Source organism: Biomphalaria glabrata, chromosome 7, assembly GCF_947242115.1.
Source record: "Biomphalaria glabrata chromosome 7, xgBioGlab47.1, whole genome shotgun sequence".
Classification (NCBI taxonomy): Eukaryota; Metazoa; Mollusca; class Gastropoda; family Planorbidae; genus Biomphalaria; species Biomphalaria glabrata.
This window is the reverse complement of record NC_074717.1, coordinates 2,128,372-2,153,676: the sequence shown is the minus strand read 5'-3', so window position 1 is coordinate 2,153,676 and position 25,305 is coordinate 2,128,372. Positions and strand designations below refer to the sequence as shown.

The following is a 25,305-nucleotide window of genomic DNA, read 5'->3' as shown; positions in this document are numbered from 1 at the left end:
ACAAACCAAGAAATCAGAGACAGGGTTACTGCAGCGATAGGACCCCATGTTGACCTGCTAACTATTGTAAAAAGACGAAAGCTTAAAACCTATGGCCACATTACAAGATCTACGGGGCTCGCAAAGACCATCCTTCAGGGAACAGTGCCAGGCAAAAAAATTACCTCAACTTTTAAAACACACTTACCTTCCCTATTTACACTTGTATATGTACTATATCTAGACTATGTTTATTGTGTATGTCTCAAACCATTCGGATTTCGCTAATTAATACATTTTTTTTAGCTTCATAAGACTTTTAGGAGCTATTTTTAACAACCTTTTAGTTTTCTTGTTATTTTTTTTTTTTGTTTTTAATTAGCGACAATGGACTCACTTAATTAACTTTTTAATATTAAACTTTAAATGAATGAAAACTTAAGATGAAATCAGGTGATAACAGCGACAGAAAATCTAAGAGGCTAGAAAGCAGGTGCAATATACAAAAAAAAAAAATCAATCAATGATTCGACTCAACTTAATGCCTGTCACGTTATGGGGTCGAGGCGAGTTCACAATGGAAGCATTTCAAACCTTCAAGTTCGTAAAAGCCATTCCCCCGTGCTCTTCAAGGAAGAAAACATTTTTTGTATCTGAGAGGAAATGAATCCATTTTTTTTTCTCTCAGCTGTGAAACCTGCCGATGCGCTCCTCTCGTCCTCTGGGTGGCCTCCAATCTAAACCTATTAACAAGTTTGCTTGATTGACACTTTGTTTGCTGTGTTTATTGATTTTCTGATTTATTGCCGAAGTGATTGAGCGATGGCATGACGGACATGAACCAATAGCCCAGTCAAACAAGATCTAAAGGAATTCATTTCCCCCTAGCTCGATAGGAAGCGAGTAGTACAAAATGGCAGAAAGGTCAGTCAAGTCCATGTGGCCCTAAGTTGACCCCAGCCTCAAATGTTCGCCGTCGTGCTGGTCACATAATCCCCTTGTAATCTTTTGCCAAAGGAGTAGAGAGCGGCTTCAACCGGCGCCTTCGACATAGAAAGCCTTAGCTCTGACCAGGTCGCGGCCTACGTCATCACTGGTCAGAGGCCAAGGTTATGCGTCACGGATTGATGCGTGTGTACGTAACCACTCAGTCCACTGTGTTGCTGTGTAGTTTACATAGACAGAAAGATTTCTTTTGAAACAAATAGAATCTTCATCTAAATATGATTTAGACTTTTCAAAATATTCATCATGGATTAAAACTCTAGATCTACAATGGTGAACAAATGTCTCGTTTTGTAAAGGATCTAGATCTAGCACTACTAGCAGATATGCTTTCCGATTACCAAAAGATGATGAATGGTGGCTTAGAAAGAAAAAATGGCCAGCGGTAATACCTTTGGCTTAGTAGAAGGATTAGATCTACGTACCATTAAAGGAGTACTCTAAAGTAAGTAAATATTTCTAGATCCAGCATATTAACTTTATACATAATTAATTGACTTTTATGCTTTTGATGATTAACATGATAATCATTATATAAAGTCAAAGTGGGTAGATCTAGAAATCTAGGCCTAGCCTAGACATTGAATACTTGATCTAGGCTAGGACGATGTAGATCTAATTGTAAATCTATTCATTTAATAACGATTCTGTCAATAATTATAGAGTCTAGATCTAGTTTATATACCAATAGCATAGTATAGTCCGTATATTATATAGAAGTACAAATAGACAGGTAGTAACTTATAGATTTATAATAGATAGAGATATATATATTATATATATTATAATAATTATATATATATAACCAGTAGAAGTACAGATCTATAATCTATTGTAGTCTATTACTAGTATTCTATAGTTACATAGACTCATTCTATTAGACTGTTAGACAGTTACTATTAGATCTGTCATATTTTATACCTCGGTATATACCAAATTATTCTAGTAAATGTTAGATGTTATATATAGGCCTAATATATACATTTTATTTTATATTTTATACAGTTTGCATTTCATTTCAAAAAAATTAATTGTAAACTTTCAGATCTGCCATTAACATTTTCAAGACGAAGTATCATGGACAGTATTGAAGGATTACGTACTATAAAGGAATACTCTAAAGTAAGTAATAATTATTACTAGCATCTAGCATATAATATTAGTATTATAAATAATTTAAATTTTTTATGCTTTTGATGATCAACAAGACTATAAAAAGAGGCTATTGCTAGGAAGTAAATACTACTTTAGGCTAGAACTATGTAAATCTATTAATTTAATAACGATTCTATCAATAGATATTCTAGTAAATGTTTGATATTATTATATTATATACAGTATTTATTTACAGTTTGCATTTCATCTAAAAAATATTAATAGTAAACTTTATTTAACTTTCAGATCTGCCTTTAACATTGAAGTATTGTGGACTAGCTACTACACATGAAAGAGTAGAGAGTGCATTAAAAAAAGTGTTAAGTCTCAGGAAGTCGCAGGATGGCTGCCTGGTCTTGTGGTTTGCGCGCTGGACTGTCGTTTGGATTTATCAATGTCTCTGGTTCAAACCCTGTCCGCTCCCATCCCCTGTCGTCAACTCTGAAGGAATATCCGAAACATGTCAAGCATATAAGGATATAATAGTAAAAAAAACATATCAGTGATTTCAGTGAATTTCAAGATAGTGTAAGAAATATAAATGTGTCTTCGTTTTGGATGTTCTTTGTCAAGAGGAGTGTATGATTTATGTACATTGTGAAGGTTCTGGTCCAGCTAAGGTAGTATATATATATTCTATTGTTCTTGGTACATCTCTTTGATGTTGTTTTTTTTAAACAAACAGAAGTATTTGGTAAAAGTGATAAGCTACTTCTTAAAACTGTATCCTACATTTATGAAATTACTAATTTGTTAGAACACATAGAACAATATTCTACAAAAAATTTTACCAACAATACTAACAGTTTTTAAATGCTATTAAAGAAAACACTAAAGTACACAAATACAAAAAATGACAATGAAATAAATATATTAAATTGACTTAAACCAAACAGGACTAAATAAGAAGACCATGTCACTTTTTATGGACTATCTAAATTAAGTATTGTCTACCCACATCCTGCAGATTCCTGCTTATATAAGTTATTGACCATGTACACTACATATATTTAAAGGTTTAAGATACAGTGGGATAAATAAAAAAGATGAAAATATTTCTTTTATCTTTCCTAATTTTAATGATTCATCAAAACATCATAAAGGTTCTCTGTAAGTCTAACTGTTAGATGTTATATTATGGGTAATTATCTTGTTTTTTGAAGTAACTTGTGTAATCTATAAGATAAGATATGTTGCTGGTTATCGTGTTCATGTGGTTCTAAAGAAATTTAATGACTGCATGACTGGGGATGGGAGCGGCCAGGGTTTGAACTTGGGACCATCAATAAATCTAAGCGACAGTCCGGAGCGCAAGCCGCTCCACCAGGCAGCCATCCATATATATATAATATATAATTTAAATAACATTAACATTATATGAGCAAACCGCTTGAACAGGCAGCCATCCATATATTTAAATCACATTAACATTATATGTAATCATTGTATTTTTAAAATGTGTATTGTAAATTATTGAAATTTTTTTTTTCCATATGTTCATTAAGCAATTGCATTAAAAACTTAACTCATTAAAGTGGTATCCTTTGTCTGCAAATAAAATTGCTATATAACACCACACATTTGTTTTCATGTTGTGTTATTTCTGTTGTGATGCTTGTTATCATTAGTGTGTACATTAAGTTGTAAAGCAACTGATGAATTTTATATTCTAATAACACATGTAGGTGTAATACTGTTTATAGAAAAGTCATAACATACATGACTACACGTTAATGAGTTACAGACTATATCACTTAGCCTAAGCACTAATGCAAACATTCAGCCAGGTGTGCTACAGTTCAGTTTACAACACACTACAGTTTACAACACACACAAAGCAGTCTTCAATCACTTAGTGTGTATATTAAGTAAATACATAAAGTCTAGATCCAGTGATTAGTCTAGTTTAATAATACGTCTGTGTATAGTCATCAGGACAACTACACGTTGGCTGTGTTACAGTTTACAACACTTCGCCTAAGCGCTAACACACAGCCAGGCTCTGGTTACGATCAGAAACAATGGTCGCTGACCTACTACGTCACAATCCAGCCTTACGGCCTGGGGTCACGGAGGTCACGCTTCAACTGTGTGAAAGATATCTGCGTCTTGACAAGGGAAATAACTTTAGAGATCATAAGATTGTTTGTCTTCCCTTCGTTGTCACCTTTGACCTTTTTTTGTTTGTGACTTTTAAAAAAATCAAAACAAAGTTGTGAAAGGAAAATTGTATCTCAAGGGTGTGACATTTTAGACCTGTATTTATCTCCCTTTGTTTTGGTCCCCCCCAGGTGTGGCCACGCTGCTGTGTTACCTGGAACTGCACCCCAAGGCCTGGGTTCAGAACATGACCAGCGTCTACGCCACCTGCCGCGTCAAGTGTTACGGCGGCCCCAGTCAGCTCCAGGCGGTGGCAAAGAAGGTGAGAGTTGTGTGTGTGTGTGTGTATATAAACACACGCCAACATATACACACACACAATAATATTTGTAGTAAACGGATTGTCTCCCCCTAGCAGTAGCGTAGCGAAGTGTAGGATGCTGGTGGTGGAGGGGGGAGGGAATCTACCTTCTTTTTCTTTTTACTATGGCAGTATATTTATTTTCCACTTTGTTAAACAGCAGTTAAAAAAAATATTTCTGTCTATTTTTTTTTATATATAATTATCGAGAAAACAACTACATTATCTCTCTCTCTCTCTTCCGCCGCAGCTCATGTTATAAATTCATCGTCGCAAATACAGGAGCATAAGCGAGTAGTCAGAACGAGATCAGTTTTAAATCTTTATCACAAGGAATCAATATGTCAGATTTCTGAACACACATAAATCCGAAATTATTCATAGTTCATGGTCCATAGTTGTACTTGACATTATTTGGTTACTCTCAAAGCCAAAAGTTCGGCGCCACGCTCAAAGAGTTAAACAAGACAAAATTAGTTTAAAGTTCATGTTATGTCTGCCAGTTGAGTTTTGCTTCAAGTCAGTTTCAGGTATTATCAAGAAATTGTTTCCAGACATGTCGCCTGTTATTGTCTGGCCACGTGACTCAAGCTTTGGTTCAAACCAAGCAGAGGTGCCGTTGTGGCATACAATAAATACAAGCCTTAAGCAAACCAATACGTTAAGTGTGCTCTGGCGATAACCCGGGACAACCTATCTCTATCAAAAGTCAATAGACACCCGAAGACCCAGTAGGTCTGGTAGAATCACCTCGGGTTCAAACTGTAAAAGAAAGGAAAAGGTATCCAGGAGGTCTGGTAGAATCACCTCGGATTCAAACTGTAAAAGAAAGGAAAAGGTATCCAGGAGGTCTGGTAGAATCACCTCGGATTCAAACTGTAAAAGAAAGGAAAAGGTATCCAGTAGGTCTTGTAGAATCACCTCGGATTTAAACTGTAAAAGAAAGGAAAAGGTATCCAGGAGGTCTGGTAGAATCACCTCGGATTCAAACTGTAAAAGAAAGGAAAAGGTATCCAGGAGGTCTGGTAGAATCACCTCGGATTCAAACTGTAAAAGAAAGGAAAAGGTATCCAGTAGGTCTTGTAGAATCACCTCGGATTTAAACTGTAAAAGAAAGGAAAAGGTATCCGTTAGTGACAACTAAATTCTAATCCTACTTACCCTAACAGGGCACTGATGAGTCGTTTCTCGCACAAAATCATTGTTAGGAATAACTGGTATTGGGCCCGGAACATTCATACCTGGAATTGAACTGTCTACTCTAAAATAAAAGATTCCCACAAAGGTTCCATACAAGGAAATGGTGATAAAGGACATTCCTGCCGTACTCACCGTTTCAAAGAAATACTCGGACTAAGGGAGTGATTTATTAACGATTTACTTGTTGCTCCCGAGTACACTAGCCTAATAAACCACAGGAAATAAGAACTTTGTTGCTCCCGAGTACACTAGCCTAATAAACCACAGGAAATAAGAACTTTGTTGCTCCCGAGTACACTAGCCTAATAACTCACAGGAAATAAGAACGTGTTGCTCCCGAGTACACTAGCCTAATAACTCACAGGAAATAAGAACTTGTTGCTCCCGAGTACACTAGCCTAATAAACCACAGGAAATAAGAACTTGTTGCTCCCGAGTACACTAGCCTAATAACTCACAGGAAATAAGAACTTGTTGCTCCCGAGTACACTAGCCTAATAAACCACAGGAAATAAGAACTTGTTGCTCCCGAGTACACTAGCCTAATAAACCACAGGAAATAAGAACTTGTTGCTCCCGAGTACACTAGCCTAATAAACCACAGGAAATAAGAACTTGTTGCTCCCGAGTACACTAGCCTAATAAACCACAGGAAATAAGAACTTGTTGCTCCCGAGTACACTAGCCTAATAAACCACAGGAAATAAGAACTTGTTGCTCCCGAGTACACTAGCCTAATAACTCACAGGAAATAAGAACTTGTTGCTCCCGAGTACACTAGCCTAATAAACCACAGGAAATAAGAACTTGTTGCTCCCGAGTACACTAGCCTAATAAACCACAGGAAATAAGAACTTGTTGCTCCCGAGTACACTAGCCTAATAAACCACAGGAAATAAGAACTTGTTGCTCCCGAGTACACTAGCCTAATAAACCACAGGAAATAAGAACTTGTTGCTCCCGAGTACACTAGCCTAATAAACCACAGGAAATAAGAACTTGTTGCTCCCGAGTACACTAGCCTAATAAACCACAGGAAATAAGAACTTGTTGCTCCCGAGTACACTAGCCTAATAAACCACAGGAAATAAGAACTTGTTGCTCCCGAGTACACTAGCCTAATAACTCACAGGAAATAAGAACTTGTTGCTCCCGAGTACACTAGCCTAATAAACCACAGGAAATAAGAACTTGTTGCTCCCGAGTACACTAGCCTAATAAACCACAGGAAATAAGAACTTGTTGCTCCCGAGTACACTAGCCTAATAAACCACAGGAAATAAGAACTTGTTGCTCCCGAGTACACTAGCCTAATAAACCACAGGAAATAAGAACTTGTTGCTCCCGAGTACACTAGCCTAATAAACCACAGGAAATAAGAACTTGTTGCTCCCGAGTACACTAGCCTAATAAACCACAGGAAATAAGAACTTATTTTACTCTTGTCCAACACCTGGATAAGAAAAGAATGGTCAACTCAGTCGAAAGCCTTTTCTTGGTCAATGGACAGAAAGGCAGCATTTAGGTTCGAATCTTTGCTAGAACTGATGAAATCTCTAAGAAAGTAATTCATGAATATTATTTTCAGGATTACAGCAGAATTGGTATTGTCCAATAAATTGGAGAATCAGAGGTTTTTAATCATAGAAAGATCATTTTCTTTAATTGTGTATAGTCAGTATTTAATAAAGAAATGAATCTGTAGTCGTTAACAGAGGTGTTGTTTTCCGATTTCTTTGGTACAAGTGTAATGTAAGCCTCATTAAACTGGGAAGGAAATTGTCTAGACACGAAGGCATCACTCTACATTATACACTATACCTAGAAAGAGAAAAAACGGCTTTATAAAAACCAAATCTTATTACATCAGGGCCAGGCGGAATTCTTTCACTCCCAATGTTAATAGCTCATCAATTCCCTTCTGTAATGATTTTCGATACAGTAACCAGATGGTATATTGCTTCTTGCTTTACTTTAAGCAATATATATTTGAAGCGAGGGAGGTGAAATGCTATTTACATTTAAATGCCATCTGACCTGTACATGTCTCAAGTGGTTTGCTTCACCGCACAGATCAAGTCACTCTGACCTCATGATCACATTCTGTTCATTGTCTTCTTAAAAGTTCATTTGTATCCAATTTTTTAACTTTTTTTATGTGCTAGTTACCGGAGTATCTGTTTGTTTTTTTTAAACCTTGGGTCTCAAAATATCCTTCAAGTGTCGCAAGCAATACTGAGTCTTTTGTTGACGACATTGTCTACTGTGTCTGGTCGTCAGGTATCAATATTTATTAACGAATGGTTCACAATGACACACTGTAATCTACGTCATTAAAACAAAAAATACAGAAACTTTTTTCTTTTACTTAACTGGCTTTTTTTTTGTTTTGTTACATCAAGCAGTTGTCTATATCTATTTATACAATGTCTTAGGTCAGAGCGTTAGTGTCAAACAAAAAAATATTCCAATGAGTACAAAGTTCTTAAAGACTTTCTCTAGTAATGAAAGATGTTTATGAGACATCTAATGAAATATTTGGATGTAACGACTAGTGAAAGCTACTAACAAGCAATACAAGACAAAGCAAATTATCTAAAGGGAAATAACCGCTAATTACTACCATTTATCTGAAAATTATAAGATTTAGCTTCCTTTTCTGCTATATGAATCATGATTTATTAAATACTAAATGATTAACTAATTAGTTAGTTGTTTGGATTGATTCGTGTTTTGTTAGCGACTATGAATAATTATGGAAAATTTCAACTTGATCCGAGAATGGGAAGTGGGAGGAAAAAAAACGTGTCAAAACGTAATATGGGGACTAAATCCATATATATATATATATATATATATATATATATATATATATATATATATATATATATAAAGTAGCATTTATGTCCATTATTTCCCAATTAAAGACAAAATAATTAATCACCAACAATTAATTAATTGTTGAGGTTTTTTTTATTGATTCATGTCTTGTCAGGTTTAATGAATAATTGTGCAAAGTTTCAACTTGGTCCGAGAATGGGAAATAGGATTAAAAAAAACACGTTCAAACTTTTTTACCAGACAGACAGACAGACAGAGTTGATATAAAATTTGTAAAATAAATAAAAATAAGAAATGGTATTTGACCCGGAAGGTTGATGTTTCTTCATTTAGCCATGCTAGAAATTCTAATTGGTGTTAAATTTAATTTGGTGTGAGCTCTGTTAACTCTGAAAAGAAACACAAACACGTGGCCGGTGTAGAATGCAAGTGTATAAAGATAAACATCTTTTTAAAATTTGTAAAATGTTTTACATGTTTCGGATGTTCCTTCAGAGTTGAAGATAGTTTACTTCCTAGTCCAAACCTCCCGCAGGGAGATGGGAGCGGGCAGGGTTTGAACCCTCGACCGTCGATAAATCCGAACGACAGTCCAGCGCGCAAACCGCACGACCAGGCAGCCATATGATACATTGAAAAGAAACCTTTTTTATTCTCGTTGATTTATTTATGGACTGTTGTCATTTACAAATCGCTGTCTAGATTAGACAGTGCTGGACTTACGCCACTGCAGCCTATGCGGTCGCAGTAGGCCCAGCACTTTTGTAGGTCCCGCGCTAATTCTAGGTGTTAATTATTAAATTTAACCATTATAACTTATATTTAATAACAGTGTTTACTCGGACTCTTGATATACCAGTGCCTTGTGGAAATCTCCTGTAATTGCAAAATAGACGAAAAAGTCCTGGAAATTACCTGAAGTTATTAAAATTTCCTGAAAACTCATTAAAATTTCCTGAAAAATAGACAAAATTGTCATTTTGGGGTGCCAACCCTACGCACGATTAAAAAAAAAACGTCATATTCAGTTTTCATTTAATAATAAATGTATTGCAAAGACAAATCTATTTTCTAATACAAAATCTTAATTTTGACATTATTCTTATCTCTACCCAAACCAAGCCCCGCGAAAACCGTTTCGAATAGGGCCCCGCAATCGTTAGGGCTGGCCTTGAGGTCAGTCACAGAGTTTTTCATTTCTTCGCTTGCTAATTCATAAAGACCATGGGACTAATTGATCTGTTATGCTCCGTTCCTTTCAATCCAATCTCTTCTCATATTGAAGCTGTTGCAGCTTCCAATGCTCCGATTTCTTCCTCTTAATGCGACACATCTGAAAGGTAAACAGATCCCTCCTTGTGTAGATTTGTTGACATGTACCGGTACCGGGCTTATCTCATCAACTCGTGGACACTGTCAACACATGGACACACTGTCAACAAGCTGCCAGCCAGGGGCGGATTATACAAATAGTAAACCTTACGTTTTTACGTCTGAACACTGGAGCAGTTGGAGCCTTGCTGATCACAAAGATACACCTCTGTCAATGATAGCGTTTGGTTTTCGAGTTTTCCTATCTAATAACTTTTTTTAAAATTATGTGTACACTAGCAGTACACATATCGAGATACCGGCCACGCCTCTTGGTTTATTCCTAGGCTTTATTTTGTTTATTATGGCCGGAAACCACCTTCTTCTTTTTTTTTTTAATTAAAAAAACGGGGCACAATTTAACGATCAACCTAACATACATTTATAGCTCGTGAATTAGTGTATCTGTTACAATCAAATTTAACGGCCTGCTCTCTCTCTCTCTCTCTTTCCTTCTCTCTCTCTCTCTCTCTATCTCTTTCTTTCTTTCCTTCTCTCTCTTTCTCTCTCTATCTCTCTTGCTCTTAGGAACCGCCATTTTTGTTTTTTTTTACCCGCGCATCGCAATTTCTCTTTCCTAGACTTTTGACTTGATTTGGAAAAGACCCACTTCATAATGAGACCCACTTCATAATGAGACCCACTTCATAATGAGACCCACTTCATAATGAGACCCACTTCATAATGAGACCAACCTCATAATGAGACCCACTTCATAATGAGACCCTCCTTCATAATGAGACCCACTTCATAATGAGACCCACTTCATAATGAGACCCACTTCATAATGAGACACTTCATAATGAGACACTCCTTCATAATGAGACCCACTTCATAATGAGACCCACTTCATAATGAGACCCACTTCATAATGAGACCCTCCTTCATAATGAGACCCACTTCATAATGAGACCCTCCTTCATAATGAGACCCACTTCATAATGAGACCCACTTCATAATGAGACCCACTTCATAATGAGACCCACTTCATAATGAGACCCACTTCATAATGAGACCAACCTCATAATGAGACCCACTTCATAATGAGACCCTCTTTCCTAGACTTTTGACTTGATTTGGAAAAGACCCACTTCATAATGAGACCCACTTCATAATGAGACCCACTTCATAATGAGACCCACTTCATAATGAGACCCACTTCATAATGAGACCAACCTCATAATGAGACCCACTTCATAATGAGACCCTCCTTCATAATGAGACCCACTTCATAATGAGACCCACTTCATAATGAGACCCACTTCATAATGAGACCCACCACCCACTTCATAATGAGACACTCCTTCATAATGAGACCCACTTCATAATGAGACCCACTTCATAATGAGACCCACTTCATAATGAGACCCACTTCATAATGAGACCCTCCTTCATAATGAGACCCACTTCATAATGAGACCCTCCTTCATAATGAGACCCACTTCATAATGAGACCCACTTCATAATGAGACCCACTTCATAATGAGACCCACTTCATAATGAGACCAACTTCATAATGAGACCCACTTCATAATGAGACCCTCCATCATAATGAGACCCACTTCATAATGAGACCCACTTCATAATGAGACCCTCCTTCATAATGAGACCCTCCTTCATAATGAGACCCACTTCATAATGAGACCCTCCTTCATAATGAGACTCACTTCATAATGAGACCCTCCTTCATAATGAGACCCACTTCATAATGAGACCCACATCATAATGAGACCCTCCTTCATAATGCCCCCCCCCCACGACACTTACTAACTCTCATATTTTGGACCCTTTAATTATAGTATCACTTTCACTTATCCTCTCCCTTCTCTCTCCTCCTCCCCCCCCCCCCGCTAACAACAAAAAAGTGAGTCCTCCGTACACACTCCCGATTTCATTTTTTCTACATTCATCATGAAATTTTGTTCTCTTTAAAAACAAAAAGAAATATCAATTAGGTTTTGTTAACTGTACTCGTTTTTTGAATTTTGCGAAATATCAATAGATCTAGATTTATCTCTTTAATGCTGTTAGGATTTAATTTTTTTTTTTTGGCAAGTGTTACAAAGTACCATTCCTCTCTCTCTCTCTCTCTCTCTCTCTCTCTCTCTCTCTCTCTCTCTCTCTCTCTTCTCTTCTCTTCTCTTCTCTCTCTCTTTCTCGAAAAAGAAAAAGATTATCTATCTTATTAATTCAATTAAGATTGGTTTGTTTGTTTTATTTATTTAGACCGCGTCTCCAAAGAAGCGGAAATGACGTAAGGCATATTAAAAATAAGTAGACAGTGAAAAAGAAAAAAAAAATCTGTACAACAGTTAATGATATTTCTTGATCAATGAATCGGTGAGTGAGTCAGTGGTATTTTTACAAATGTTGTATAGCTCCTTTACCATTCCCCCTTTTTTATGCTTTCTACCCGCCTCATCCTCCTTATATTAAATATCCACCCAACAACACACAATTTGAGAAACACTGGCCTGTTTATATTGTAAATACAGTAATGTCATTTCAATGACATAAATACACACACACACACAGCTGTAACATTTATGGTATTGGTTAATATGAGGTCAAATCGTTCTTAGGGGATGTCACTCATAGATCCCGGTTGCGTGTCCAGTAGCCTCGACAACCTCTTCTTGCGTTCCCTTTTATAATGGGACTTAACCCACTTTGAAAGAAGGCTAAAGGAAAAAAATCGTAAATCTGTTAAATTTCCGTGACGGACAAGGGAGAGAAACGAGGGGAAACAAAGGTGTTGACCAGTGGTCCTCAAAAAAACAAAAAGTTTAATTCTCTGTTTTTGCTTCGTCTTCAGTGTCCTCCCGTGGCTGTAGCAATCGCCAAGCAGAAGAAAGCAGGGCAACAGTTCTCACATTGTAATCAGGTGGAGTTTAACGTGGTGGACCTGTGTGACTCCATGGGATGGGACTCCGGCACCGTCAAGCGTGAACTGAAATCTCTCGAGTGGGACACAGGTGAAATGAAGTCTTAGAAAGTTGTACATTGATGGGTTGAATGTGTGTGTTAAATAGAAGTTTATGCTCAAGTTTAAAGTTACTTTTTATATTAGACAAAGAGTCTGTTAAAGTTACAATTCCTATAAATATTTAGTTAAAGAGTCTGTTTTAATTACACGTCCAATATACATCTAATTAAAGAGTCTTTCAAAGTTACTAATCTGATGACTATTTAGTTAAAGAGTCTGTTAAAGATATAAGTCCTGTGTGTATTTAGTTAAAGAGTCTTTCAAAGTTACTAATCTGATGACTATTTAGTTAAGGAGTCTTTCAAAGTTACTAATCTGATGACTATTTAGTTAAAGAGTCTTTCAAAGTTACTAATCTGATGACTATTTAGTTAAAGAGTCTTTCAAAGTTACTAATCTGATGACTATTTAGTTAAAGAGTCTTTCAAAGTTACTAATCTGATGTCTATTTAGAGTTATAAGTCATTGCAGTATATAGTCAAAGAGTCTGTTAAAGTTACAAGTCTAATGTGTATTTAGTTAAAGAGTATATTAAACCATGGTCGCATTTACATATAGAAGGATGAGTGTTTAGTTAAAAATAAGTTGTGAGTGTGTGTTTACTTAAAGAGTAAGATGTGTTTGTATGCGTGTCTTAAGTTCTTCAATACACCCAGATCGTACCTCAAGTTCTTTAATACACCCAGATCGTACCTCAAATTCTTCAATACACCCAGATCGTACCTCAAGTTGTTAATTTTACCTTTGGGCATCTATGGAAAATTGTCTACAATATTTAATTTTACATTTGGGCATCTATGGAAAATCGTCTACAATATTTAATTTTACCTTTGGGCATCTATGGAAAATTGTTTACAATATTTAATTTTACCTTTGGGCATCTATGGAAAATTGTCTACAATATTTAATTTTACCTTTGGGCATGCATGGAAAATTGTCCACAATATTTAATTTTACCTTTGGGCATCTATGGAAAATTGTTTACAATATTTAATTTTACCTTTGGGCATCTATGGAATATTGTCTACAATATTTAATTTTACCTTTGGGCATCTATGGAAAATTGTCTACAATATTTAACTTTACCTTTGGGCATCTATGGAAAATTGTTTACAATATTTACTATTACCTTTGGGCATCTATGGAAAAATTTGGACAATATTTAAGTTTACTTTTTGGGCTCCTCTGGGAAATGTTCATAACATGAGTTTTACTTTCGCTGGCTACGCCTCTGGCAGTATGTAATACTCCGTGTATTGTGTCAGTGGGGGAAATGTTTTGATCAAACCGGTTACGTTCTTCTGTCCTATGAGCTTCAAAGATGGTGTGATTGTGTCGCGGGACCGCGTGACACGTGACACGTTCAGCGAGAATACTGGCAGTTAATGGGTTTAGTGTCACACGGAGAGGCTGTCACTTCAGAGGCCAACGGTCTTGTCCTAATTCCAGTCCAGAAAATGACGTTTGAGAAAAAGGGAAGAACATCTTCCAACATTCAACTGAAGCGCCCGCGTATTTTCTAAACTTATTTTTAAAAAAACAGGTTTTAATGTTGAAACACTAGATTCTCTCTTCTCACACATGCTTCAAATACCACACACACATAAGTAGATACCACACACACACAAACAGTGTCGATCCATCACTATAGCGCCTTGCTGTCAGGCATGCGCAGAAGTCAACTTGCTCTATTTGTTTTTCACCGCGGCGGAATGATATTGACCACTCTAGCCGAATCCTTCCATTTGCATAAATAGATCTTATAATCACAAGCACTCTTCAGACGTCAGATGATGCAACAGACACTGTTCCGTCGTTTGTATTGCTCGCGTCTTGACGTCAGTCACGGACGTCTCTTGCTCAGCGCCTCGTCTTACCATTACGTAAACTGTTGTTTAATGGACCTGGACGCAAATAACGCCCCGGCCAGGGAGATAATGATCATGTAGTTAGTCATTGGGGGCCTACGAAATGTCGCTTTCAAAGCGAGTTTTGTCTATGATAATTTGTAGTGTAGCGATATAGACTAGCTGAGAGTTGTGAAACTCTTGAGTCTTCTAAGCTGTTCCATGAAACATGATAGTGATCACTTTCTATCTATCTATCTATCAATCTATCTATCTATCTATCTGCTATCTATCTATCTATCTATCTATCTATCTGACTGTCCGTCTCTCAGTCTGTCTATCCATTTATCTATTTATCTATCTGTATGTTTATCTATCTAGTTATCTATTTAGAGGTATCTCATTTCTAACTATTTCATAAGATAAGATCTCTCGGTCAGTCTATTTATCTATCTGTCTGTATGTTTATCTATCTAGCTATCTATTTAGATGTATCTCATATCTAACTATCTCGTAAGATAAGATATATATATATATATATTTCTGTCCGTCCGTCTGTCCGCCTCTCGGTATTTATCTATTCCTGTCTTTTTTTTTTCTATGTAGCTATCTATTTAGATGAATCTCATGTCTCCCTATATCTGACTCTCGTGTTCCTATAGTTGGTGTGCTCACACATTTTGTACTGTTCAGTTTTTATTTAAAGTAAAACAGTCATCAAGCTGCCATTCCATTTTGTATTGGACAAAGTTCCATCTCATTCAGCTAGAACTAAATGCGGCTAGGACTAGGATCGAAGCACTTGATTGGTTATATTGAGTTCTCTAGAGTTAGATTATGTTTCTGGTCGTTACGTAATACTTGGGTAACTTTATACAATGAATGGAAAAAAAAAAGATATTTTGTTTAGATTGCTCCATTGAATGATTGTACCAGCCTAATCTCTTGAATGTATTGGTTGCTCCATTGAATGATTGTACCAGGCTTATCTCTTGAATGTGTTGGTTGCTCCATTGAATGATTGTACCAGGCTTATCTCTTGGATGTGTTAGTTGCTCCATTGAATGATTGTACCAGGCTTATCTCTTGAATGTGTTGGTTGCTCCATTGAATGATTGTACCAGGCTTATCTCTTGGGTGTGCTGGTTGCTCCATTGAATGATTGTACCAGACTTATCTCTTGGATGTGCTGGTTGCTCCATTGAATGATTGCATCAGGCTTATCTCTTGGATGTGCTGGTTGCTCCATTGAATGATTGTACCAGGCTTATCTCTTGGATGTGCTGGTTGCTCCATTGAATGATTGCATCAGGCTTATCTCTTGGATGTGCTGGTTGCTCCATTGAATGATTGTACCAGGCTTATCTCTTGGATGTGCTGGTTGCTCCATTGAATGATTGTACCAGGCTTATCTCTTGGATGTGCTGGTTGCTCCATTGAATGATTGTACCAGGCTTATCTCTTGGATGTGCTGGTTGCTCCATTGAATGATTGTACCAGGCTTATCTCTTGTGTGTGCTGGTTGCTCCATTGAATGATTGTACCAGACTTATCTCTTGGATGTGCTGGTTGCTCCATTGAATGATTGCATCAGGCTTATCTCTTGGATGTGCTGGTTGCTCCATTGAATGATTGTACCAGGCTTATCTCTTGGATGTGCTGGTTGCTCCATTGAATGATTGCATTAGGCTTATCTCTTGGATGTGCTGGTTGCTCCATTGAATGATTGTACCAGGCTTATCTCTTGGATGTGCTGGTTGCTCCATTGAATGATTGTACCAGGCTTATCTCTTGGATGTGCTGGTTGCTCCATTGAATGATTGTACCAGGCTTATCTCTTGGATGTGCTGGTTGCTCCATTGAATGATTGTACCAGCCCAATCTCTTGGATGTGCTGGTTGCTCCATTGAATGATTGTACCTGCCTAATCTCTGGAATGTGCTGGTTGCTCCATTGAATGATTGTACCAGGCTTATCTCTTGGATGTGCTGGTTGCTCCATTGAATGATTGTACCAGGCTTATCTCTTGGATGTGCTGGTTGCTCCATTGAATGATTGTACCAGCCCAATCTCTTGGATGTGCTGGTTGCTCCATTGAATGATTGTACCAGCCTAATCTCTGGAATGTGCTGGTTGCTCCATTGAAGGATTGTACCAGCCTAATCTCTGGAATGTGTTTGTCACGTAAAGACATAAACTGCGTATAAAATTAGCTTACTTTAACAAAATTCCAACGCACCGCTCAGGACACATTGTGTGCACCCACCCCACCCCATTTTCCCAACAGGTCCAGATAAATAATAGGATCATAGAGTATTGAGAAAGCTAAAAGCGCTTAACAAAAACAATTGGTAAAAAAAAATTATTTATTGTTGTTGGTCTAGATCTATTTCAAATTTAATTACTAACTTAATTACTACTTAATTTAAAAACTAACTGATATAATTACACTTCGGATAAGCTTATTTTATGTTGTATTTTTTCTCCCATCAGGGTAAACCTTTATTGATTTTGTGCTATCCGCATGTCTGTCACTTGTAGATTTAAAAGGAAACAAAAAAAAAAGTTAATGAAAATATGATTTCATTGTGGTCGTTGTTCTCTGCCTGAATGCAGGAGGGCAACATTTGACCTGCTTCAAGTCATTCTACAAAAAAAAAAAAAAAGAACATTTCAAAAGTTTGTTTAACGATAGTTTCATTAAGATGATTGAGGAAACAGAATACATTTTGATGATGTGTGTGTTTGTGAAAGAATTTTGGTATTGGTCAAAAAAAAATTATATGTATAGATATATATGTGTGCGTGTGTGTACTTATGGTCTTCCAAAGTCTTGCACTGTTTAACTCTTTCTCTCCGTTATTATATAATACATTCTGGTGGAATCAACGTTGGTATCGTCAGTTAGGAGAGAAAGAGTTAAAAACATAGGTTCGTCTATTCAACAAAATATCAAAGGCAATGTTCGTCATTCTGCAATCAAGCTTTCACTTCAACATGTATGTGTTCAACATCTGTCATCTATATGCTCATAAACCTTGTACTCATTTGCTGCCTTTTTTTTTAACAACGCATGTTTTAAAAAAAAAAATGCTTGAGTACTGACCAGCTGGGGCTACCTACGAGTTTTTGTGTAACGTGTACTCCCTTTTATAAAAAAAAAAAAAAAAGAAAATATGACGTTTTTGTTGTTTCTTCAGCTTTTGTGTACATAGTTAGGGGTGGCTTCGTGTGACTATCTTCTATCTAATTGAAGACCATTGAGTCTAACACAACATTGCCATGCTGCATTTGTTCCTTTCGATCTTATGTAGATCTCAAAGTTCAAAGGCTAGGTTTTTGTGTTACGTGAACAAGATCTTAGTAGTTTTTCCTTACTTCCCCCGCCCCACTCCTGTGTGTGTGGGGGGGGGGGTCAGATCACGTGACTTTAGTAATCTTGTACTAATGTTGGTCCACATTTCACCACTTCCAGGCCCGGCCGGATTCCGGAAATCTGGAGTTTTGGTGGAGCTCTCCGACTTGGCCTTTCACTTCCGGTCACGTGGTGACCTCAGCGATCAAGAGATGGACGAGGTGACGGAATTTCTGAGCGCGAGGTCACAGAGGCAGGAGAGGCTGGAATTGCGACAGCTGGACATGCTGTCTGAGGCGTTGAAAAGGTCAGTCTTGTGGTCAAGTCGTGTTTTTTTTTTTTGCTTTTTTTTTTTTTGCTTTTTTTTTTTTAACAAACAAACAGCGCCAGTTGAAGGCCTTGACCTTCTAATGGTAAATATGGAGCTGAAATGCTGGCTTAAAAGAGAAAACATTTCAAAACTCAAATGCTTTAGCTTTAGATCTAATAGTGTATGTGCTACAAGCAATGTATGTGTGTGTGTGAAAGAGGGAGAGAGATTTCATTGTTTCTTAATATAATGTCATAGATGTAACACATACACACGCACACAAACAAAATACGGACTCAATATTTTTTAATCTTCTTATTTTATCAATTACAGACGTCCCTTCAGAAATAAGATAATTACGTCCTACGCGTATGTTATTTGATACTTAAGCACTGCTAAGTTATTGGCTGATTCATGCAACCTATTCCATTTTTATAGAGAACTTTATAGATAATTTTTAGACAACTTTATAAATACCTAATTTCAATGTGTGAACATAACAGATTTTGTTTGTAGAAGAAATATTTCCATTCCTTCTGCTTCATTTGAGCTGCCTAATGCCCTCCCTTTGCATCAAAATGGCGAACTAAATTATTGTTTGTATTTATGTAAAGTATCAACTACAAACTATTTGTTCTCCAGATCTCAATCAATAGATTCTTAAGCTTTGCGTCTGGATTGAACTGGACGCTGTGAGATATTCCAGAAATAGATTGCATGTAGTGAGAGGCTGAGAATGTATTTTATTCACCGCTTTAACACTTGCTCAGAAGCATGGGCGTAGACCTGGGAACTTTGTTGACTTTTTGAATTAGCTTTATGGAATGAGACGCAAAGAGAGGAATCTGTTCAAACTACGTGTAAGAAAAAACAACAACACTAGCCTGCCAGTCTGATTATCTCGACTTTAAATTCCTTTGGATGTTGTGCTTTTTATCCCAGGAAGTGTTATCGTCTCTAAGTGCATCTCGGGCGTCTGTCAGTGCAGAGAGAGAGAGAGAGAGAGAGACGGTATGCAAATCATCTTTCGTGGGAATGCGATTCATACATGTTTTTATGTTGTCAAGTTAGTTTTTTTTTTTAAACTGGTCGATCTAGGAATCTCAAAGTTTTTTTTACTCTAAGCTGCATGTTTTTAAAATAAGCTTTTTATCTAGCGCAACTTTCATGCTTATAGTCTGTTTAGATCGCTTTGGTCCGATCTCATTGGTGGATAGTCGTACTTTGTCTCTCGGCCACACATCCCCAAGTGATGTTTGTTTGTAGAGAACATGGAGAGTTGAATGATGCAGCACTCTGCAAATGATTGGGTGTAACCAGAAGAGACGAATGGTTCATAGACATGTTTTAAAATAGCCTTTCTATAGCTCAACTTTCACGCTGATGGTCTGCTAAGAGCGCTTTGGTCCTATCTCATTCTGGACCAGTTGGGGGGGGGGGGGGGAGGGGGTATCTGAGAGAAAGGTTTTCAGCTCTGCCTTAAGGCGCTTAGTAAACAACTCTACTCGAGTCGGGTGTCGAACCTCGAGCCCCCCCCCCCTTGATAGCTAGCCAAGCTCAAGCGTGTACATAGCCTCTCGGCCACACATCTCTAAATGATGTTGGTCTGTAGAAATCCTGGAGGGCTGGATGATGCAGCGCTGTGCAAGTTTCTGGTGTGAATACAAGAAAGAAATGACGTCATAGATATAAATAAAAAGTTAAAACTTCTTTGCATTGGTTTGATAATGTTGCGCTTGGTACAGTTAGAAGTTAGTTAGAACCTTGTCATCCAAAATGTGGGTCATTATCAGTCAACACAATCATCTTGATCTCTTTCTCAATCACTGTTGACCAAGTGTTATTGAACTGTGTCCCCAGTGTGTCCTACAAGAACTACTGGATGTGCAGCAACGAAGCAGACTTGGGGAGAAGCGACACACTCAAGGCTAAGCTTAAAGAATACTTTGAAACAGAAGAGTGGACCACGAACGAGCACTCCGGCGAAGACATGAATCAAACAAATGTAAGCTACGTTTCCTTGATAAATCCAAAGACGTCTATTGTAAAAGTAATAGTAAAAGTACGAGAGTAAATGTCGAGAGGACTTGAATATTTAACATTGAATATTCACAGAGGCGTACCTAGGGTTGGGAGAGGGAGGGGGGAGAATTTGAAAATCCCCCCCAGGCCCCAACCTGATGGGGGACCCCCAAATGAGTGTGGGGGGGGGGGGGGTTTACATAAAATATTATGCAAAATGCAAGGCCCCCAATAAGGTCAAGCCTCTCCCCCCCCCCCACGGGGGGTCACCAATTGATGGCAAATTCCTAGCTACGCCACTGCATATTCATGGGGAACATATGATGTCTGACTTGTGATAACATGCGGGAAACTTGCTGAGACATTTACTGTGACCCTTTTAATTATTATAATTATTATGTTGCAGCTGTAAGCATCGGCTTTGTTTCATAGCCTACATGTAATAGACGAAGGGAGAAAACTGGAAATACTTTTTTTTTTTAAAGAGTTACTTTCTCTTTAAAAGTTCCTTAAAATTGTATTTCACCCTAAACTAAAAAAAAAAAGATATGATCCTGTCACTGTACAAACACAAACATGTCAGTGATACAGATCGAATCGGATGACTCCATCAGAGGGGAGGGGGAAAAACTGAGTATAGTTTAGACTTTAAACCAATCCCCAGACCAATGACTCAGACACTATTGCGAAGTACCATGGGGACACTTGCTCGTTGTTGTAAAAGTACGTTACTTGTGAGTTTGTTTGTTGTTTATCTTTTGGTATATCTTAACAATAGTGTCCGTACTTTGACAATACATTGACCATCAATGTATGCGGCTATGTTAGGTACGCCAATGCTTCAGGCTGTACTTTAGAATGCAGGAAGTTAATCAGGTCAAGTGCATTGTGCATTAAATGTCAACATCTTTGTAGAACGAGATGTCAATCTCTCAGCTATTTCGCGTAGCCAGCTGCTAATATCAGCCGTCAATTAGTGCTTCACTTCCAGCTGGTCCATTGTTCAAGTCTGTAATATTTAATCTTTCCTGAGCTTGTGAAACCTGGCGCCACACCGGTGTGGGGGTGGTCCCGCCATGAATATTTGAGGCAGTATAGCGAGGCTTGTCTTTAATCTTGCAATCAGTGATAGAATTGATAACTCTAGAGCAGTGGTCTTCAACGGGGCGATATCGCCCCCTTGGGGGCGTTTTCGAGATTTTGGGGGGCGCTGGGAGCCAAAGGGTCGGTAGGGGGGCGCTGGGCACAATAGGGGGCGGTAAAGGGGGCGCTGGACATAAAGGGGGAAAGAAAAAACTTAAGGTGCACTGAACCAAAGAAATGTTAAAATATCCTTCAAAATTAAAGCTGCCAAATTACACACAGACAAGTTCTAGTTAGCTTGCTTCTAATTTAAGAACAGAAACAACGCTAGAAGTTGAGTTCGGGAATCCCATTTTCTATTTTTAATTTCTTACTCTCAGCTGTAATTGTAGGGGATCTATTGTCCTTATATCTTGCGCGCGTAAACGTGTATGATTTGAGAAACAAACTAGGTAATACGCCTTTTAGATTATAGTTTATTTCATCTACATATGCTAATATATTGATATGTCAATGTTAATTGAAAAAAAACAACAACGTTAAAGCTAACATTCAAATAGAAAAATGTTAACAAAGTGTTGTCACGACAACTCCGCTGGTATGTAATGTCATATTGTTAAGAGTTTTAGTGTATTGCCACTAGATAAAAAGGATTCCGATGTTCTACTTTGAATGACGGCATTTTCAGATGAGGTTATATGAAACCAAGTCGGTTTCACGAACAGAACAATATCCAAAAATAACTTAAGAATGTTCATGAACAATTATAAACATCTACAATTAAACTATATATATATATATATATATATATATATATATATATATATATATATATATATATATATATATATATATATATATATATATATATATATATATATATATATATAAAACAGCATAGCATGATATGTTTTATTGGCTTCTTAGAAAAGTGCATAGCTTTTTCTAAGTCTTATGATATTGTTTGAAAAGTGATTAAAACTAAAATTATTTTTTTTTAACATATGTTACACAAAAAGACATTTTTTCTGTTAGTGATGAAATTTTATTTCAAAATTGTCTAGTTATGTAGCTTATAAAGACATATAGAGAACCATCAATGGTTGGACAATGGCTTCAAAATTAATATAGAAATACAGAAAATAACTATTCACTATTCACCTTGGGAGTTATGATACACAGGCAACATCTTAAGAAAAGTTTAGCCCGCAATTTCATTTCTATTTGAATCTAATTATAAAAATTGTAAATAAAATAGAAACCCATGCAGAAAATAATCTCATCCTTCTCAACAGCTTTGTGAAACAAATGATGAAAAAGATGTTAGACTCTTGTTGTAAACTGAAGTTCGCTGGATTTCGAAAGGGGTTTGTTATTGCTCGTTTTGTTCAACTGTTGGCGGTGACTTAAAGCTGGCTAAAAAAATGGTTCTTCATGGTAGGAATCTAATGCAAATAAATGAAACCAACCTTCGACTGCAAGGAAAGAAATGTACTTTACAATTATACCTGAAAACAGTAGGCCCTAATTTTCCAAAATTTAAAAGGGGACTATTCTTAAGATTTGAAAGAAAGTCATAACAATCAGATTAATTTTTGCGTGTAATCACAGCAAATTAATTGACAATTTTTGTATAATGATAATATTGGTATTGCCTTCGATTCCGAAGAATACGACTGAGTGCAGTGTTTCTTATAACTACGCAAACCCAGTTTCGATCTGCATATTTTCCAGAATTTTGTGCAGACAAAGCTGTTGTCTGCTGGCGGTCTATTTAAATTTTCTTTCCGTATTTAGCGCCTGTCTTCAATAATGGCTTTTCTTTAAGTCTCAAATGTTTGTCCCGAAGCTTTTGTGAGAGCTTTCCAACTGTCTCTCTCAGAGTCCATCTGCTGCCAGAGAATGTTGCCAGTTACTTTCATCTCTGCCAGTGAGGGCATCTTTATAGCGCTTACGGGGGCACCTCTGTTACTCCGTCCTACTCTAAGCTCGCCAAAGAAGATCGCCTTTGGCATGCGGTCGTCTCCTATGCGGGATAAGTGTTATTGACAGCATAAAAATAAATAAAAATATGATATTTTGTTCAAATTTGCCTTCTCACGCTCCTTTATAAGTGTTTTTCTTATAGGGGGGCGCTGGCTGATTTTTTTAAAGAAAAAATACGAAAAGGGGGCGGTAGGCCAAAAAAGGTTGAAGACCACTGCTCTAGAGGCTCGAGTGACATTCGCACCAATAATTGCACTTTTTTTGTTTACGCCACTGAAGCATAGGCGGAGCCCCCAGACTCGCCAGCTTATGGAAAGAAAAAAAAATGTATTAAAAAAAAGGAAGTGATTGTATTAACGTTGTTCTGTTGATTGGTCTTAGCGTAATGAGCGCCATAGTGTAGGCCTTCAATGTGACAGAGGTGCTAGCTCTTTGACTGACATGGACAACGGAAAAGTGTTTGAAACTTGAAGGAACTTTTGAGGCTTACATTTGTTTCAACATATTAAGTCACACAAAAAAAGTTTGTTTCGTTTCGTTGTTTTAAATCAATGTCTGCTCTAGGAAGTTGACTTTTTCGTAAGAACCACTACCTCACTCTTAATAACTAATGAATGATAGATTTAAAAAGGGATTTTGTTTTTACCCCGCCCCCTTCCCCTCTTCCAGCTAATGATTTCTACATAAGAACTGAACTGTTGACGGAACACATGCGGGAATTCCCACTGGCGAAATTAGATTTCAAGATGATTATATTTTGAATCTGTCTGTGGCATTTAACGTCTCGAGAGACGATCTTTTCCCTTTGCAACTTCATGTGTGACAAATAAACCAATCCTTGATACACAGCTGCGGACGCAGGATGGGCATATGTAATCACCAGGCGCTGTTGCATTTTCACCCTTCTTTCTGCTACTGTTGTGTATGGCATCTGCAATACGAGACCCTTCCTTTATGCTCTCTCTCCATGTAAATCTATCCAGTGCTACATTTTCCCAGCTGCTAGTGTCGATTTTGAAGAGCTTCATTTTGAATAACTATAAACAATAATAAGCTAATGTTTTTTCCCCAAATATATAAATTAATATCAAATTTCTGGAAAATCGTTAGAGTAGTTTTCGAAATCGGTGTCCACCCACTGTCCAGGATTGCACGGAATTTCCTTTTTACTTATCTTCCCTTGGCATAATCCACAACCCCCCCCCCTTCTCAAACACACACAGTATCACCAGTAAATTTAGGCTTTTTTTAATTCTGTCATCGCAAATTCTTAAACTACTGGCTGCAGACACGTGAACTCTTTTGTTCCTTTTGGCAATGAAATCGCTGAACTTTCTTTTGTCAAGTTCACATGTAATGAAAAAGAGAAACTGGAGGTATGAATGTATGTTTTGTGTGCTAGCGTATACATTTTTTGCTCTTTTTGTTAATGTGATGTACTATTTTAAAACAAATTTCCTCGCGGATAATAGGCCTAAAGAGTATTATTGGTATTATTATTTTATATAACATTTCCCATACACAGATATGAAGAGGCAGAACTGTGAGGCCAATATTTCATTTAGCTTTATTTAGGAAGGCCAAAACAGACAAAAGGCTGGAAAACATTGGCCAATCGTCGCGTTGTTTGTCTCTGACCATTCCATTAAGTTATTGATGGTCCGGCAGTTTGGTCACTAAGCGTTGTAATAGCAGACGACCAGC

General features: G+C 37.2%; 1 protein-coding gene and 1 long non-coding RNA gene across 2 annotated transcripts in view; both read left to right on the top strand.

Moving 5' to 3' along the window:
* LOC106063047 (ATP-dependent DNA helicase Q4-like) overlaps nucleotides 1-25,305 on the top strand; it is a 402,519-nt gene that overhangs the window by 375,762 nt on the left and 1,452 nt on the right. Inside the window, exons 19-22 of the mRNA XM_056034885.1 lie at nucleotides 4,431-4,561; nucleotides 12,828-12,987; nucleotides 18,321-18,507; nucleotides 20,371-20,515. Coding sequence (XP_055890860.1) covers nucleotides 4,431-4,561; nucleotides 12,828-12,987; nucleotides 18,321-18,507; nucleotides 20,371-20,515 — 623 coding nt within the window. The remainder of the gene's footprint in view (nucleotides 1-4,430; nucleotides 4,562-12,827; nucleotides 12,988-18,320; nucleotides 18,508-20,370; nucleotides 20,516-25,305) is intronic.
* On the top strand, nucleotides 1,070-3,783 carry LOC129927224 (uncharacterized). Its single transcript, XR_008778836.1, has 3 exons — nucleotides 1,070-1,429; nucleotides 2,030-2,106; nucleotides 2,386-3,783. It is a non-coding gene; the product is annotated as an uncharacterized LOC129927224 (long non-coding RNA).